This window comes from Hyaena hyaena, unplaced genomic scaffold (assembly GCF_003009895.1).
Source record: "Hyaena hyaena isolate Hyena2069 unplaced genomic scaffold, ASM300989v1 scaffold_531, whole genome shotgun sequence".
Classification (NCBI taxonomy): domain Eukaryota; kingdom Metazoa; phylum Chordata; class Mammalia; order Carnivora; family Hyaenidae; genus Hyaena; species Hyaena hyaena.
The window spans coordinates 418284-437719 of NW_024081164.1; the positions used below are offsets into that span (position 1 = coordinate 418284).

The 19436-nt window shown below is 41.8% G+C and overlaps 1 protein-coding gene across 6 annotated transcripts in view; it reads left to right on the top strand.

Moving 5' to 3' along the window:
- ASCC1 (activating signal cointegrator 1 complex subunit 1) overlaps positions 1 to 19436 on the top strand; it is a 105197-nt gene that overhangs the window by 85139 nt on the left and 622 nt on the right. For 4 of the 6 annotated variants that reach the window (XM_039255537.1, XM_039255541.1, XM_039255538.1 and 1 more), the window contains exon 10: positions 16930 to 17710. In XM_039255537.1, coding sequence (XP_039111468.1) covers positions 16930 to 17046 — 117 coding nt within the window. In that variant the 3' untranslated portion in view covers positions 17047 to 17710. Of the gene's footprint in view, positions 1 to 16929; positions 17711 to 19436 lie in introns of those variants that run through there. The other 2 variants (XM_039255539.1, XM_039255540.1) reach the window with 2 other exon arrangements.

Consider the following 19436-nt stretch of genomic DNA (forward strand, 5'->3'; position numbering starts at 1 on the left):
AGCGTGAGCAGGGGAGGGTCAGAGAAAGAGGGAGATACAGGATCTGAAACAGGCTCCAGGCTCTGAGCTAGCTGCAGCACAGAGCCCGACGTGGGGTGTGAACCCACGAACCGCGAGATCATGACCTGAGCCGAAGTCGGACACTTAACCAAATGAGCCACCTAGGCGCCCCACATTATTCTTGATAATCATGTGAAGTAGAAAACATGTTAACAGAGCAAACGCACAGCTTTTTGAAGAATTTAACTCATCAAGTTACAATGTGGAAAAGGTCAATTAGAGAATAAGAATTCATGGAAATTATACTCACACATAAATATATATTCATTTAAGGATGGCAAGATAGAAAATGTCTGGCAAAGGTGAAGATATAGAAAATATGAGGGAAAAATATGACAAAGAGGGTCCTCAAACAGTACAAAAATTAAAATTCTAAAAGGCGGGGGCTCCTGGGTGTCTCGGTCTGTTAAGTGGCTGACTCGATTTCAGCTCAGGTCATGATCTCATGGTCATGAGTTCGAGCCCACATCGGGCTCTGTGCTCACAGCATGGAGCCTGCTTCAGATCCTCTGTCCCCCTCTCTCTGCCCTTGCCCACCTCAAAAATAAATAAACATTAAAAATTTTTAAAGATTCTAAAAGGAGACAATAGAGAGACTTAATTTTTGAACTTGGATGAAGGAGGCTCTACACCGGTAGTGCCCCCAGGCACTTGGGAGCTGCAAAGAAAAATCATCTGCAGAAGACAGTTTCATCACCCTCAACCTGCTAATATTCCTCCAAGGAACTTTTCCCCAAAATGGCCAGTACACAGAAATATCTGGGCATATGAGGAGACTACTCTCTTTTAGGAGACATCCAAAACTCAGACACGAGATTCTGTAGTCATCAGACTCAGACTAAAAACAGTTATTCTTCCTGTGTTCAAAGGGATGAAAGCCAGGCTTAAAATTGTTATCAGATAATTGGGAACTGTTACAAAAGCAAAGTGACATAACAGTTTTGAAAAACAAATGGAAATGGTAGAGCTGAAAATGCGGTAATTGAAATTAAGAGCTCAGCAGATGGGTTCAGCAGCAATGTAGACATAGCGAAAGAGTTGTAGTGAACTGGAAGGTCAGGAGGAATCCTCCAGAACATTGCATGGACAGAGGGATAGGTAGAAATGAGAGCTGAGAGGATAGGAGATCTGTAGGATAGAGCGAGAAGATCTAACAGACATCTAGTCCAAGTCCCAGAAGGAGAGAGCGTGAATGGGGCAGAGCTGATGAAGGACACATGAATTCCAAACAGGAGTTCTGTGAAGTGAACGTATATTGTACTTTTCTTTCCTACTACTTATGACTGCATCACGGACAACAGACAGCCTTAACTAGACTACTTGGGCTCCAGCAGTTATTAAACTGAATGGCTGAAATTTGTTGACAATAACTACATTACAAAGAACAGAAAAACAAAACAAAATTCAGCTGAAGAATGCTTTACTTAAAGTAGATGATTAAAAAAAGAACGATAAAAGGTATCCAGGAATTCTTTTTACTATTCTTATAACTTTGCTATAAGTCTGAAACTGTCAAAATAAAAATTTCTAAACGTAGGCAAGACAGACGTGCATGTAGGAGGGGAATACGACACTAGCCATTTGCTGTATTTTTTTTTTAAATAACCACCTTCCAGAAGAGTTTGTTGAAATCTTAGCTGTGTTTTGTTTCAGCGTTTAGAATAGATGCAGCTTTAATAATTGTTGATCTTACTACAAAATCTTACCATTTGATTTCAAAGGGTATAAACACTAACATAAGGAGCAATTTTCTGTTTAGAATGTTTCATAGTAGAACAAGCTATGAGGAAGGTAGTGGCATCTTTCATTAGAATGCTTTTTGTTTTGTGTAAGAAATGAGAGTGCAGTTCATTTCATTCTCCTTGCTGTCATCCCTTTCAAACAATTCCCTATTGAATTCCCTGAAACCTATCTCTCACCTCTATTGTCGTCCTGAAACAGCACTGTTAAAGGTCACCAGTAGTCCCTATTTGTTCAATGCCTTGACCCACTTTTACTTTTTTCCAGTAACCACATAGAGAGTATTAAGCCCTTTTCTCCTTCAAATGTTCTCTTCTCTTGGCTTCAGTGCCAATTGGCTCTTCTGGTTTCTACCCTGCCAGTGAATCTTTTTTTTTTTTCTTTTACATTCACTGCCTTGTAGGGCTACTTTCTGAGGTTTTGTCCTTATCCCTGTTTTTCTCTTAACTGCTGTCTTGTTTTGTGAAAATTTGACTCATTCTTAACGTACAGATACTACGTCCTCCCTGATGGTCGATGATGCTCTTCCCCCGTCCTCACTCTGTGCAGAGACGTGTCATGTGCTCCCCGGTGTTTAGCAATGTTTTTGTACCTGGCAGCCACTCAAGGAAGCTTTTCTGGACTGACCGAATAAAACTGTTTTTTACAGAAATCACATTTTGGAAGAGGAAGTGAAAAAGATTTTCTGTTTGCCAAAGGAGATAGTTTTACCCCATATATGAGGTTGTAAATGCTTTGAGCAGGGGCCAGCAAACTACAATCTGAGGGCCAAATATGGCCTACTACCTGTTTTGCACACGGCCCTCAAATTGTGAATTTTTTTTTTATATTTTTGGGTTTTTTTTTGTTTTGTGGAGGGGTTTTTTTTTTTTTTTTTTCCAATTGCTGATTCAGTTTCTTTCCTGATTCTAAGTGTGTTCAAGCTTTCTATTTCTTCCTATTTGTTTTGGTAGCTTATACATTTTATTTGAATGTTCATTTATTTTTGAAGGAGACAGAGGCAGAGAATGACAGGGGAGGGATAGAGAGACAGGGAGGTGCAGAATCCAAAACAGGCTCCACGTGGGGCTTGAACTCACACACCCTAAGATCATAACCTGAGCCAAAGTCAAGACACTTAACCGACTGAGCCACCCCGTTTTTTAGATTTTTTTTAATGGTTGAAAAAAAATCAGAAGAAGAGCAATATATGAGGACATGTAAAAATTATATAAAATTCAGATGTTAGGGTCCATAAATAAAATTTTACTGGAACACAGTCATCCTCATTTGTTTATGCACTGACTGCTTTTGTGCTGCAGTGCCAGAGTTGAGTAGTTGTGATGGACAACATATGGACACCTTGCCTTTTCTGGAAAAACTTTGCTGACACCTAAATGGTTAGGGTTTAATTCAATTTTCTTTTATTTCACCCAACACAACTTCCTGCTTTATGATTAGATGTGATGCTCATATTTAATAGACCCTCAAGATATACTAACTAGGTCATATTTAGTTGTCAATCCTATTGGATTTCTCTTTACTTGAATTTTTCTAGCAAATGTTTTTTCCTTTTTTAAGATGAGTTTACCAGGAGCATCTTTGTGGCTCAGTCAGTTGGCTCAAGTCATGATCTCTCCATTTCTAAGTTCAAGCCTCACATGGGGCTCACTACTGTCAGTGCGGAGCCTGCTTCGGATCCTCTGTCTCCCTCTCTTTTTGCCCTTCCCCTGTTCATTCATTCTCTCTCTCTCAAAATAAACATTTAAAAAATAAGTTTACTAAATTCAAGAAAAAGAGAGTCCCAAATTAAATATACCTATAGATCATACAGTCTTCCCATTAATAAGTGAAGTTCATTTTTCAATTAAATTTGATTGTAACTTTAGTACTCCATATAGCAAAATTCAGCTGGTACAGATTATAATGAACTTGAATTTACACTTCTTTTTATTTCAGAATACATCCCAAACTAATTTTATATTTCTCTGTGGTAGGCATTCATTAACTTGAAAGACAAACAATGATTTCTTTAACAGTTTCATTTATGCCTTATTATGAATATATTCATAAAAATTATTGAATGAAAAATAAAGAGCTGCATTTGTAAATAAATTGTGCTAATTTTATAATTAGCATGAATATCAGAAAAATTGGAGTTTAAGAATAAGCCTGAGACAAGACATCTTGCTAAAATACAGCCACTATTATTTTGCAGTTAGTGATAAAATATGGCTCTGCCTTCATTCATTTTCTTTTTTTAACATTTATTTTTTGAGAGAGAGAGAGAGATAGAGCGAGCACAAGCAGGGGAGAGGCAGAGAGAAGCAGAGCCTGATGTGGGACTCGAACTCACTGACCTGTGAGTTCATGACCTAAGCCAAGATCAAGAGTCAGAGGCTTAACTGACCGAGCCACCCAAGTGCTCCTTTTCTTGATAGTTGAAAAACAAAACTCATGAAAATGGGAGATTGCAGGAAATCATTGGGGGCTTTTTCATATTTTGCTAGTAATAGAAATAACATACTATATTTGAAAAAACATGAAATACTTCTAGCAGGTGATTGGACAGTTTTTTCAGGCGTCAGAGATAAAAGTGCAATTTGGAATGCTTTAATTTAGTTTTATATGGTCTTACTTTAGGCTATTGGGTTGGGGTGGGACCCAGGGAATGGGGAAGATACATATTTTGGGATGTCTTGTCCCAAGTAGTATTTTACCAAAACTTTCCTCTGCCTTTGTTTTATGTGTCCCTTTGCTTAGAAAGTAAAGTCTTAAAGCATTAAGGAGGGCAACCAAAGACATGATTGTCAGTGAGGTGAAACCATCATTGAAATAAAACTGGAAAAGGAGCACTTGGCTGATTTTTGACAAAGCCAACATCCATTCTAGAAAAAGTCACCGCCTCTGGTCTGTTGCTGTCTGTTTGTGCATGGTATTTCACTCTCTTGAATTTATGTTTATTGTTTATTCATGTTTTCAGTGGTACTAGAATACTTGTATATGTTGTCTTGGCTCAGACGGGGAATGATGGGTTTGGAAAGGTCTAACCTGCACAATGACAAGATCTACTGTCACTAGACAGTGACAGTAGAAAATATCTTCTTGAATACCTACTAAATATAAAACACTTAGCTAGATACTCAGTGTGTTGGGGAGGGAGAATAAATAATTGTCTTTTGTCCCTCCGATTACTTTCCTGTGAACTCTTTGAACAGGGTACTTGTTTTCATTGTAGGAAATAGTAATCTCTTTTACTATTTCTAGGGATCTGGTCATATCACTTTGGGTATAGATCACAAATGAAGTGAGTTGGGTTATGGTTCATTTGGGATCCATTGTAGTAGTTGGTTTCTTTTTTTTTAATGTTTATTTTTCTGAGAAAGGGGAAGAGAGCATAAGCTGGGGAGGGGCAGAGAGAGAGGGGGATAGAGGATCCGAAGTGGGCTCTTTGCTGACAGCAGCAAGCCTAATATGGAGCTTGAACTCTCGAACTGAGAGCTGAAGTTGGACACTTAACTAAGCAACTCTGATGCCCCATTGTGTGGTGTTTTTAAGTTGTGGTACAACATATGTGATAGAAGATTTCCCCATTTTAACCAACTTTAGTATATAATATAGTGGCATTAAGTGCAGTTCACATTGTGTAACCACTACTACCATCCATCTCCAGAACTTTTTTATCATCTGAAATTGAAACTCTGTACCCATTAAACAGGAAGTACTCATTCTCTCCTCCCCTCATTCCCAGGTACCCACCATTCTGCTTTCTGGCTCTATGGATTTGACTACTGTAGGTGTCTCATAAAAGTAGAATCATACAATATTTTGCCCTTTTGTTTCTGGCTTTTTAAAAAATGCTTATTTATTTTTGAGAGAGAGAAAGACAAAATGCAGGGGAGGGGCAGAGAGAGAGGGAGACACAGAATCCAGAGCAGGCTCCAGGCTCTGAGCTGTCAGCACAGAGCCTGACATGGGGCTCGAACTCTCAAACTGTGAGATCGTTTCCTGAGCCAAAGTCGAGTGCATAACCTACTGAGCCACCCAGGTGCCCCAGTTTCTGGCTTACTTCAGTTACATGTTTTCAGGGTTCATCAGTGTTGTAGCATGTATCAGGATTATATATTTTTTTAAGAATGAATAATATCCTATTGTGTATATATACACTCCATTGTGTTTTTAGCTACAGTGTAGACAAGCCATTAGCCAAATATAAATGTGTACCCAGAGATGGTGACAGGGCACTGTCTTCTTTGGAACAGCCTATTGTTTAGATTGGGTGGCTTGGTGCCAACAATACCTAAGTGTTATTCCAAATGCTAGAGGACACTGGTGTGAACAGATCAAAGAAACAAGAGTCAAGTGCACTATGCCAGGAAACATCCTAAGTTGATGACTAGTTAAGAAACAGTGTTCTCTTTCCCATATCCCAAGGATGAAGCAGTTTTCCAATTCATGCTCAAATGTGAACATTATTACAAGTTAAAAGTGAAAACACAGGATGTAAGTCAACCAGGACACCAGTTCAGAGTTGACTCTCTCAGTTGTAGGTTAAAACATTGATACCATTTTCTTAAATTATAGAGGTCTTGTTCTCATAACTCCTGAGCCTTTTGCTTATTTGACGTATAGCCCTTTGCAGAGGGGAAGGAGGCCATCTGAACTGGGTAATGGACAGCTAAGTGTGGTCACAATACGTGACGCCGCACTGGTGCTGCTGGGGCAGGTTCGCTGGGGTCCTGCCAGGCACCAAGTATCTCATGTCTCCCCATGTAATAAGATGACGTAGCTGAAAATCCAGGATAATGTGTGGCAGCCTCTCTCCCATCTTCCCAGGAACCACTACAACCTCAGCTATTATTTGCATGACTGTTATTTGTAAGTATTTACACTCTTGCCATCGTCTGATATCGCTGAGGGCTATCTGATTCGCCCAACTTCTGGATGCTGTTCTCGTGTCGGAAAAGTTGGAACAGAGCTGGACTGAGCCTAATGACCTTGTTTTCTCCCCTCTCGCTTTGTTCTTTTTCTGAATGTGTTCCTTGGCACAGCAGTCAGCCCCTTTCTGCCCAGCCTCCCTACAGCCACTTGCCTAGAGACACACAGGCCAAGAAGAAATGGTCTCTGCTGCTGTCCCCAGAGCTCCCTTTCAGGTATTTCTTTCTGCTGACTTGCACTTCCTGTCTGATATATAATACAGCGATCAGACACTTCTCTTCTGTTGCACTTGAGGGACAATTACAAATAATACCTCAGGGATGATGACCACACCGAAATTAAGAGAGGTGACATATTTGAATGACCATGAAGAGGCCATCTTCTGGGGGCAAGAATGTATCTGCAGAAATATCACCTAGATTCGTTCTGAAAAGCTGCCTGCCTACTGGGGGCATCGAAGAGTCTCTGCTAGCCGGAAGCCACCAGCAGCAGTGTTGCCCAGCTAAGGCAGTAATACCCATGCCCCGAGGCAGCTCCTTCTCTGGAATAAATTTTGTAGCAGACCCACTCCCAGCTGCCCATCTCTGATGCTGATTCTACCTGCTGCTGCTGTGGAACCCGGGGCAGAGTGCGCTTTTGTGTGTGGGGTTGGGTCCAGGCTCCGCAGCCCTGTCAGCACGGCCTCTTCCTTCTTCCTTCCTCTTATCTCCACCCTGCATTTTTTTCTTGCTGCTTTTTTAAAATTGAACAGCCCTGCAGGGAGGGGAAGTCCCTTGGCATTTTGAGTATTGAAGTGCTCAGCAGAACTGCCTGGCATCCTGTTTGTTTGTAGCTGTTTTAATTCACTCTCTAATAGGTCATTTGGCCTTACCAGCAGAGTCTTACACTAAACTTGATAATCCCTATGTCAGCAGTGAGGCTCAGGCCAAACATCCAAAAGTGCAACCCTGAGTGATTACTTGAGGGAAGTTTTGAAGCCATTATGCCCTGGCTCTGGCTGGCTGACTGGCTTCTGCCTGGCGCCTCTGCCTCCTCGGGTCATGCTGTTAACATCCCTCATGCTCACTGCAGCTAAGACAGGCAGGTGGTCTGGGAGAGCAGAGTGAATGAAGGACTCTCAGGTTCACATTCCCATTCCCTGTAAGGAGCCCGTTTGGTCACCGGAGATGGGACTTGTGCGCTGGTGATGGGCCAGCTTTTGGTGCCCCTTTAATGGAGGTGTGCAAAAGCAGGAGCAACGTGCCAATGGGGGAAGAATGGCTGCTCCACTGATTTATGTCCTTCTTGCTGTGGTCCTGATGCAGGCACTGATGTTATCAGGGCCTCCTCCTCCCACAGATTGGCCTTCACCTTGCTCCTTAGGGCCGTGGTGTCCCAGGCCTTCTGGAAGTACGTTATGTCCTCTCTTTATCGGCTGTTATGAGCTATTATTATTGGCCCTCTCACCACTTGATCCACTGCAGTTTGTGGTTTCGGATATTAGGAGTGGCATCTTGAGCAGAGTTAGGGCTGTATTTGGAGAGGATTCTAGGAAAGCAAGTACCTGCTGGCCACACTGCCTTTAATTCTGAAGTAGGTGTTCCTATTCCAGTCTTTATTTATTCTGAAGGCAGTGTTCCTATTCCAGGCTTTAAAAATATGACAGCCCTGTGAGAGCAGATAATGACTGCAGAGGCTGTGAGTTGTCAGGGTTTCTACTAAACCTTTTCCTTTTGTTCTTTAAAGGAAACTCTGCTCTTTGGTTCCTGTGATGATGGATTAATGGTTATAGTCAGTAAGTGATGATCATAATCAGAGCTCAAAATTCCATCTTGTAATTAATCTTGCTGTAGTGCAGCACATCTTTGTAAAATCATTTGTCCCTGTTTAAAGATGGAGAAACTGGGGGAAAGAGTGGCTGTGTGTTCATTGACAGGAAAGCATTAAAGTCTGGTTTGCCCTAAAAACCACTTTGACCTCTCTCTAGATAGAAAAGAAGTTTCTGTCGTTGGTTTTCAGACCAATTTGTGGCTTATCTGCATGTAGAGGAACATGGCTTAGTATGAATAGGCTCAGTTGTGTTCTTTTGTGATATCTAGGAAGAATCCATAGGAGTACAGTCTTTATTAATATTTTAAAAGCAGGTGGGAGGCTTTGTTTTGACCCCCGGATGTGTTGGATCTCCGTTTTCCTTCCTGTCTCCTATCTCCCACATTTACCCGCTTCAAAAGTAATGTTGCATGTAGCCAGAAGAAAAATACAAAGTACTGAAAGGCTTGAGAATTTGAATTGCATGATACCTGGGCAGAGATTCAGAATCTTCTTTTTCTTTAGGTGAGGGTAATTTTAGCAAAACTTTGAAATAAAGCTTATTTGTGGGAAAAAAAAAAACCCTTATTTTTGATCCTAAGTGAGATTAGTACTGTGACCTGTGCAGAACTGTGATATTCTTCAGACTTCTTATATCTTCAGTCTGGTGTCCAGTACTCTCTGACTACTACCTAAAGTCTACCTCTTGGACGATCTGAGACGTCCCTCATGAGGAATGCTTCTGACATATATACCATTATTTCTTTTGTTGCTCTTCTGAGAGGATCTGCCAGAGGCTATGATGATTGTTTTTGTCATCATTTGTTTCTCCTCTTTGGCCACAGAACCACATGAACGCTTTCTTCGCAGTCTGATTGCACACACAGAGCCCAAGGATGGCACTTCTCCACTTGGCATCCTTTGGCACAGATTTAGTATTCAGACCGTGGCGCTCAAAACACACTGGCTTGTGGGCGTGGTCTTCTACTGGCCCCAGTTCTGGGCCTGGCCCCGGGGTCTTTTCAATTTATATCCCAGTGTTAGTGGTTCTGGCCTATCTGGTTCCTTTCTCTTAAATGGAGCTAATAAAGCTCAGCTCTGGTTTACGTCACAGCGATTTTTTGAAGGGTTAATGAGCTGGGCTTTTTGAGATACTTTTAGATCCTTAGAGGAAAGGTGTTATTGAACCACAGCAAGGCTTCATACTGGGAGTGCCTTCCCACAGAGCCCTGAGTGCTTGTCAGACTCTCTTCCATTCATGCTCATACCATCCTCCCTGCTAGGGAGGTAGGTGGGTAAGCATTGTTAATAAGTACAAAAAAGCGTTATTACTGTTACTCTTATCTGAAAACAGGGGGTAATTGTAAAAAATAGAACTTGGTAAAACAGATTATGGAAGAAAAACACTGGGGAAAACCTTAAAGTATCATGCACTTGACATTCCTGCTTACTTTGGGTCTCAAAAGTCTGATTGCTGTACATGAAAACGATAGAAAACATCCCTTCTTTTAGAGAAATGGGACCCAGTACATCCTTCTGAATACTTGCATTAATTGAACACCAGTACTTATTTTCTGTAGCACTACTTTATGTTGTAAGGGGTAGTGTTAACTCACGTCTACCAGGAATGAGTATACATTTCACAGGACTTCTATACTTTGGATCTTTATTTTGGACTTCAAAACTGAATTTCCTCACAGTGAAGTCATGTTGCCAGCAAATAGTTCCCTGAGGCCTCTCAGCACAAGAATTGGATTTCCGCAAAGGAGAGATCTTTGGAGAAAGGAGGCCACTACTTTATCTAAGATGGAAGAGAGAGAACAAGCCTCATTTGGGAAGCCACTTGGGCAGAGATTCCCAACAGATTGGTCATTGTGCCATTGAGGATTAGCCATTCATTCAGTTTTGTGGCTTGAGGTCACAGATATGAGAAGGTTCCTTTCTACCCTCTTCCCACCTCTATCTGAGACCTTTAGTCTCATCTTGCAGCCCAGTCACACAAGGGGTTATTTCCGGCCTTTGATGGTTGTGTCACAGGTCCTAGGGAGGAAGAAGTAGGAAATCTGAAATGAATGCAAGGAAAAAATGACCACAGCCTTTAAATCTTGCTATTTGTTTTCTTTCAGTGTCTACCATGACATTACTAGAAATCAGTAATTCTCTCTGTTCTCTCTAGGAAACAAACATGAAAAAACTAAGAAATGATAGGCTTCACCAATCATGTGAACAGAGGAAGTGGGATGGGGTTGGATTTTATCTTGCACGTCTCTGTCAGGGAAGCTTTGGGTTTGACCTATTAAAAAAACAAAATTCAACCGAGTAAATTTAAAGCTCTGACTGACTTATTGATTCATGAATTCGGCAACATCCCATCCTTGCAGATAAAGAGGAGTTCCAAGGAGATGTACAAAACAGAAGGCTTTTTATTGGAAGAAGGGGGTTGGGTGGGAAAAGAAGTTTCTAACAAAGAATGGTGTGTTTCAGGCAAGGTCACCTTCCTTTAGAGGGAAGGCAGGGGTCTGTCAGGCAGATGACCTCACCAGCACTGACCAGGTAATTCCAGATTGGTGAAGGGTCAAATTCCTAGGAGAGGCTGAAACTGCAGTTAGGTTAGTTATTAAGTCTTTGCTGACTTGAGGCTTATCACAGGTGACTCCATTTTGGGGCCTGTTTTTATTTTTATTTTTTTAACAGAGCAAAAATGTTTCATCTTGATAATCCACGTTTCTGTCTTTACTTGGTGAAAGGAAAGGTTTGTTCAGTTTTCTAAAGATACTGGGAGTATTCACTGAAGGGTAGCAGCTGTGTGCACAACAGTTTTCAAATGTCGTATTTATACTTACTTAGATTTAAATTTTTTCTTAAATTGTCCAATTTGGTACTTATTACTTAAAAGTAGTTATCATGAATGTTTGAAGTCCTAAATTGTAATTTTATTTCCTTGTCAAATACTTGTAGTTTCATGTAGCTGTTCATCGTTATGTTCCTGTACAGCAGGCTTTTTTTAAAAAATGCTGGCTTCCAACACAACAGGGCTCTATGTGTGTGTGTGTCAGAGAGCGATGTTTTCAGAAAGAAAGTGGCTTAGGTTTCAAAATTCCCAAGGGAGTTGTTATAAAACCACAGTGAGGAGAAAAAACTCGGCGTGATTTAAATACCTCAACGTGATTCTTTTTTAATTTAAATTTTTCCTGTTAGGTCTTTTATTTCCCAAACAATAGACTGCTTTGCTCTTCCTGAACTACTTTAGGCTAGAGAGAGCGAAGGAGTTTTTATAGTTTAAGCTTTTTCCTCTTCCACTCTCAGGTACCTAATTAAATAGAGCCGCTGGTGCTTATGTTCATCCAGAATTCCAGGAGAATTCTTCCAGCCGCACTACAGCAATCCGATTCCCACACCAGGTCCCGCAGACGAAGGTGGCAGGCAAAGTAGGAGTAGCAGGTGAAAGAATGTGCTCTGAAATGTCACTTGAGCGTGGCTGGCTGGGGCGCCCTCACTGTGGCTTCAGCTGGGGTGTTGGAAGGTGCACCACCCACAGAAAGGGGCTGGGTGTGCAGGGGTGCAGGAGCCCAGACTCCAGAAGTTAGGCTGCCCGGGCTTACCTCTCCATTTGCCTTTCTTTTTCCTTTCCAGCTGTATGAATCTCAACTTTGCACCTTTTACTGGTGCAAGTTACTTAAGCCTTTTATTTTTCCTGTTTTTTTTTTTTTTTATGTTTTGTTTATTTCGGAGAGAGAGAGAGGCAGCGTGAGCAGGGGAGGGTCAGAGAGAGAGGGAGACAAAGAATCCGAAGCAGGCTCCCGGTTCTGAGCTAGCAGTCAGCACAGAGCCCAATGTGGGGCTCAAACCCATGAACCGTGAGATCATGACCTGAGCCAAAGTCGGACGCTTAACCGACTGAGCCACTCAGGCGCCCCTGCTTAAGCCTTTTAAACTTCAAGTTCAGCTATGCCATGGGAACTAATAATTAGTATCTGCTTCTTGGGGTTTTGAGGATCCAGTCAGATGGTCATGTGGAGCCCACAGCATAATGCCTGGCACACATGCTTGCCCAGTAAGTTGGCCAGTTAATGATCTTTATTTTATTAGTGTTGTCAATACATATGTACTGTTCGTTCTGATTTTTTAATATACATTTAATAATATTGGCATTAGTAACTTTGTTAAAAATCTCCTGTTATAGGGCACCTGGGTGGCTCAGTTGGTTAATTTTCCAACTCTTGATCTCAGTTCAGGTCTTGATTTCAGGGTTATGAGTTCAAGTCCCGTGTTGGGCTCCATGCTGGGTCTGAAGCCTACTTAAAAAAAACAAAACAAAACTCCTGTTACGATACATTTAAGTTCATAAAAATTTAAATGGATCTGGTAAAAACCACATTAAGCAAAGTCAAAAGACAATGACAAAGGAAGGGGGGATATATTTGCAATTCATTACATAGACAAAGGATTCACTTTCCTACTATATAAAGAAGAGCTACTCAGTAAAAAAATAGACAGTTGCAAAAATTTTTATGGTGATGTGCTTCCATTTTTGTTTGTTTTCCCCCTTGAAATAGCTCCCTCTCAGAAATGCTGTGTTCCACGGTACTTTCATATTTACTTTGTCATTGTGATTTTGCTCATCTCCTTTTCCTGACTCACCCATATCCAGGAAGTCACTGAGTCTTCTCTGTGTTTCATTCCGAGTATCTCACATCTGCTCCAGTCTTTCTAGGCATGCAGCTACTATTTTAGCCAAAAAGACACTACCTCTTTCATGACTGAAGTGCTGCCCTGGTTTCCTTTACTTTCTCTCATTCCCTCAGCCAGTCGGCACAGTCTACCACACCCAGATCAGTTTCCCTAAACCAGGCTTTCATGTTGGGCCACCAGCCTGCTCAGAAAACTTCATGGTTCCTCACAAGCTAGAATGGAGTCTGACTTCTGAACCACACCCTCAGAGTCCCTTAATGTGTTTCACCATCCTTCTGTCTCTAGACTTAGTCTTTCTCACTGTGACTCTTCAGGGACCCTCCAAACACCTAACCTGGTCTGCTTGGCCAGGCTCACCATGCCCATTTCTGCCTTTGTGCTGCTCTCCTCTTACTGTTTGCTAAATCTTATACTTGCCACAAGGCCCGGCTCAGTTCCCATCTCCTCTAGATGGCTGTCCTCGGTGCCCAGTCTCAGCATCCATTGTTTTCTCGCCTTGCTGCATTTATTGATTGCCCTTACCTCCCCTCTCACGCTTAACCTTTGCCACCCTTGTTGTCCTAGGTAAACTATTTCATTGAAGCAGAACATAATACAGAAAAGTACACAGATCACAAAGTAGGTCAGTAACTTTTCACAAGGTGGACACCCCTATATCATCCATGTTCCTCTCTTTTGACTCAAACCCTGTCTCCCTAACTAGATGGTAAGCACCTGGGAGACAGAACCGGATCGTATGCCGTTGCATAAAAATGCATCACATCAGGTGCTCATTGACATTTCAGATCAGAAATTGGAGCTAAGAAAGGGTCTAGGCTTTGACAAAGAAGAAACACGTAGAAATTTAAAGGAGTACATGAAGTTTCCATTACTAATTGCAAATTCTTTCTTGACAATCAGTTAACAGTTGAGACATGGTTAGAGGTAATAAAATTTTGACGAGTCCTGTTCAAGGATTCCTAGATGTATGTATGCATGTAAGACTTGTATGTAAATAAGACCTTTAAATCTAATGCAAACAAAGCCATGTCATACTTTCTCTTTTCAGGCATAATGTTCACAGACATGTGCAGTGTGAGTTTTTGTTGTCATTCTCTCCAGCAAATGTTTATTGGTCACATGCATCCTACTAGGTACAGTTCCAGGGTACAGTAGTATTCAGCTGTGAAGAACATAAAAGATCCTTCCTCCGTAGAGCTTATATTTTATGGAGTCACTAGAAATAATTGATAGAACTAAAAGAAAGGCTTAAGACTAAAGATATAACAAGGACTAAACAATATAGTAACTGAAAAATTGGTACAAAATCCTCATCAACATACAGAAGGAATAAGAACATGGAGATAGGAGGGGCTAAAGGAAGATTAGCACCATCCTAGGGACTTCTGGGTGAGAAGTTCATTTTGTGACATTATCAAAAGATATGAAAGAGGATGGTAACTGAGAAAGGTACAAGTCCAGGGCTAGAACAGAGAGATGTCAAAAACCTTCACAGGAAATACTTAATATTCAATAGCCCCTTACAGTTTACAAGGAAGGAACTTTGACTTGTTCCTCTTCCTGGATCTTTTCCCACTCTGATCTCGTACAGTTTGATCTGTGTGTATCATCAGCACACAGTCACGCAGCTCCCATGTGCGGGTATAAATTTAGGCTGGCTGCAGCATTCTTTCCCTGGCTGCTGTCATCACCGTGTTTACTATTTACTTTAAACCTAAAGCATGAGGATCTCTCCGACAAATTACACTGTCTACAGGGTATTCACATAAGGCAAAGTGAAGTTCCGGCGGTCTCACTTGCCAGCTCCCAGCTGTGGCTCTCTCACTGGGAAACACAGGCACAGGGTAGAGGACCCACCCATAGGCTGCTAATCCTTAAAAAGTAACTTGTTGAAAGTGTTAGGAGTTCCCTTTTAGTTTAGTTTTGTCTTGTCTTTTATTGCCCCTTTGGTGATATCCTTTTTGCACCCAAGGCTTCGGTTTGCAAAGCTATAAATCTGCCAGTCTTATTGACATGGCTCTCACTCAAATTAATGGTCAGCAAAGGGATTAGCAGATAACCATTTCGAGCTGTATTTCTCTACACAAAGGGTGGATATGGTTTGAACAAGCTGCCAAAGCCAGGAAGAGAAGTTAATTGTATAAATCAATTCAAGCAAGAGCTGATCACCTTTCTGAAAGACAAGACGATGCAGCATACAACCTCTAAATAGATCTTTGGGGTCAAGTTGATGTCATGTTGAAGAATCAATATTTACTGGGCTTCATAAAGTTAGCCTTTAATGAACCCCAGGCATTTTGCTAGGTCACTAATTGCAGGAAGAGGAAAGGCAACAGCTGCTGAAGTCCATGGCTGTGGAGCTTGCATAAAAATAAGTGAAGAGACGGTCACTTGCTTCTGTGTAAACATCCCATCCTAGGTTCTCCCCAAGCATTGTTGGGTTTGTGTATTGAAAGCCTTTCTTGGGATTTTACTGATGTTTTAAGAAACATCAACTCTTGCATCCTAACAGAAGGCAGACCCTTTACACTTTGACCACGTTATCTAAGCAGTTACTTTTCCTAAGCAGGGATGAGTTCTAGTTATCATTTTAGATTCTGCCTTATAATTATGCTAATCACAAGGCCTGGTCCCTCCCAGAGTATGGCTCGCCCCTCCCTCTGACACACTTGAAAGCTTTTAGAGTGAAGAATTGGGGCGCCTGGCTGGTTCAGTCGGTAGAGGTTAGAGCATGGGACTCTTGATCTTGGGGTCGTGAGTTCAAGCTTCATGTTGGGTATGGAGCCTACTCTAAAAATATATAAATAAAATACTTTTTAAAAAGTGAAGAATTGTAGTAAAGAGTATTTACTTTAGGATGCTGTCTTGAATCCAAGTCAGGTAGAAGGCTGTTGATAAATACTATCATCTGCACGTATAATATCATCCAGTAGAAGACTATTTGGTATGTGTAAGTGTTCTATATTCCTCACAGGGTTGTCAGGATCACTCCTGGGTTAGGAACCTTATATTCTGTTTATTTTAGTCAGTGCTTCTTCTGAATTGTTGTTGACTAGTTGGAGGAAGGTACTGTATCAGATTTTCTCTTGGCTGTCATAAGATCCCATCAAGGATCCTATCAAGTCAGGAGCTGAAAATCATAGAGGCAGCTTAGTTGGGCCCTGGGAGTCAGGGTGGGGCCCCAGGATGTTTGTTACAAGTTCTTAGTCATATCTGCTCAGTAGATAAATTTTGAAATTGACTTTTCAGCTCTCTTCCCCTAGTGCATTTTGTTAGAGGAGAGGCTTTAAAATTAGGGGCGCCTGGGTGGCCCGGTTGTTAAGCCTCCAACTTTAGCTCATGATCTCATGGTTCGTGGGTTCAAGCCCAGCTTCAGGCTCAGTGCTGACAGCTTAGAGCCTGGAGTCTGCTTCAGATTCTGGGTCTCCCTCTCTTTCTGCTCCTCTCTGGCTTGCACTTTGTCATTCTCTCTCAAAAATAAATAAACATTAAAAAGAATTTTTTTTTAATTCACCGGAGAGAAGAGCCACTGTTCTTTTCTTACTCCCACCCACGTCCAGGATTGGTTTTCAGAATTAATACTGAAAAGAAAAAGCATGAGAGGTTTGTTGGGACTGTTGTAGTGTTTATTTTTGTTTTTGTTTTTGTTTTTAACGAGAGATCTGATGTTTGCTCTTTTTACCTGTAATTTGCTTTGGACACTCATTCCGGGTTTGTATTCTTTCTTTTCAGCTCTTTGAGAACTTCTACTTTGGCACCCTGAAGCTCAATTCCATTCACATCTCCCAGAGGTTCACAGTAGACAGCTTTGGGAATTATGCCTCCTGTGGGCAGGTCGACTTCTCCTGAGGAGGATCTTGGGAAGCGCTAGGAATTGAACATCCTCACAAGGTGCCGAGGGAAAGAGGATCTTGTGTTTTCATTGCCGAAGAGAGATTTGGAAATTTGGATGGTGACCTTCCTGGATGGTTCCCCACAACACAGCATGGCCTCTAATATAATAGTTGTCCACAGTCAGCAAACCGCCCGTCAGCCCAGGTGGTTGTGGGCACAGGGGAACTTGTGCCTTGAACCCTGGCTTCTTCCTCTTTCACAGGGTCTGCTTTCTTCCTGACGCTCTTCTCTGGAAGTGCACCTCTCAAGCCTACTGGAGCTGGGATTCACATTATTTCTTACATGCCTGCTGATTCTGCCCCAGCCCTTAAGCTCTTTCATATGAATACTTTAAAAGAGAATTAAAGACATGGTTTTATTACTGTCTCCACCTAAATTGAATGTCTCCAGTTTTTAAGAAGGTTGATTTTTACTTCCCTTTGTACCATAACTTTTAATCACTCCCCAGAATTTCTTTGTGGTAAAATACATAGAAGGTTTACCATCTTACCTGCTTCGTTGTAAGTGTATAGTTTGGTAGTGTTAAGTATATTCACATTGTTGTGAAATGTTTCCAGAACTTTCTCACCTTGAAGATCTGAAACTATACCCAATTAAACAACTCTCCGTGTCCCCATCCCCCAAGTCTCTGGCAGCCATCCTTCTACTTTCCCCTTCTAGGAGCTTGACTGCTTTAGACAACTCATGTGGGCGGAGTCCTATAGTATTTGTCTTTATGGGCCTGACTTACCTCACTTAGCAGGACGTCCTCAAGGTTCATCCATGTTGTAGTAAGTGTCAGAATTTCCTTCCTTTAAGAAAGACTGAATAATATTCTATTTTACGTGTACCCTACGTTTTGCTTATCCATTCGGCCACCAGTGGACACCTGGGTTCCTTGACCTTTGTGAACACAGGTGTACAGATGCCTCTTCCTGATCCTGCTTTCCGTTCCTTTACTACTCAGTTTTATCTTTGGCGAAATAACTTCCATGTTTATCTTTTACTTTGGTCTGTCCTTTTTCTTCTGAAGTTAGTACCCTTTTATGTTTGTTGGATTCCTGTTCCTTATCCTACTCTATCCCCCCCCACCCCCCCCCGGCCTTCCCAGGCCAGTGATGGAGTTGCAGTATCGTAGCTCCTTTGTGTTGAGTCCACAGGGCAGCGGCGGTGACATCAGCAGGGCCGTGCAGAGTCCCACCAGGCAGAGCCGGCTGCGGCAGGACCGGCTCCCTTCCTTGCTCCAGGCTCGCTCTCACCTTCCTCTCCTCTTCACATCTCTCCTCCCTCCAGGCTCCCTCTGTCTCTTTCCTTTATTCCGTACTCTTACTTTGATTCTTTCTGTTTGAAAAGTGTGATTCTGAACCCTGTGCACTAAGGTCACAACATAGAAAAGGCTGTGCAGAACACTCAGATTTGTTCATCAGTCTCACTGCCCAGATCACTTGTGAATAAATGAATTTCCAGAGTAACTGGAAATTTTTCTTTTTTTTTTTTTTTCTATCTTTCAATCATACGCAGTTTTTTAGTTTGACTCCCTTAGTCAACATGTGTCGGGACAGTGTTGCCATCACTTAGTTGCTGGCATAGCTGTTCCTCCAGAACTTACATGTTCATGCCTGCAGGGTTGGTTTTTCCCCAAACGCTTAGTAACGTGAGATTTTATCTCGTTTGCCTTCAATGGTTAGATGGCACGGTGCAGCGAGTTCTCCCAGAGATCGTAGAGGTCAGGGCCCCATCTCATCTCCGTGCTTCTCTCTTACTGCCTCCTTTCTGACACCCGCCTCTGGGCAGCCTTGCCCAGGAAGTACAGACGTCTTATTTTGTTTTTAATGTTTATTTATTTTTGAGAGAGCGTGACAAAGACAGAGACAGACAAGTGAGTACAAGCAGGGGAGGAGCAGAGAGAGAGAGAGAGAGAGAGAGCGCGCGAGTGAGCCTGAAGCAGGCTCCATGCTGACAGCAGAGAGCCAGATGCCAGGTTCAAATTCAGGAGCCATGAGATCATGACCTGAGCTGAAGTCGGACGCTTAACTGACTCAGCCACCCAGGTGCCCCTAAAGAGGTCTTATTTTGGATGTTAGAGATTTATGACTTGTGTTTCTAGTAAATTTTTTTTTTATCTTTGGAAAATGTAACTTTATATATCAAACCCTCAATTCTTTTTTTTTAATAAAGATTTTATTTTTTAAGTAATCCCTACACCCAGTGTGGGGCACAAACTCACAACCCTGAGATCAAGAGCCACATGCTCTACCAACTGAGCCAGCCAGGAGCCCCCAAATCGTAAATTCTTACTAGAACTGGAAATTCTGTTATTTAAAATTTAGAGGTAACTGTACATTCAAGGACATATTATATTATTA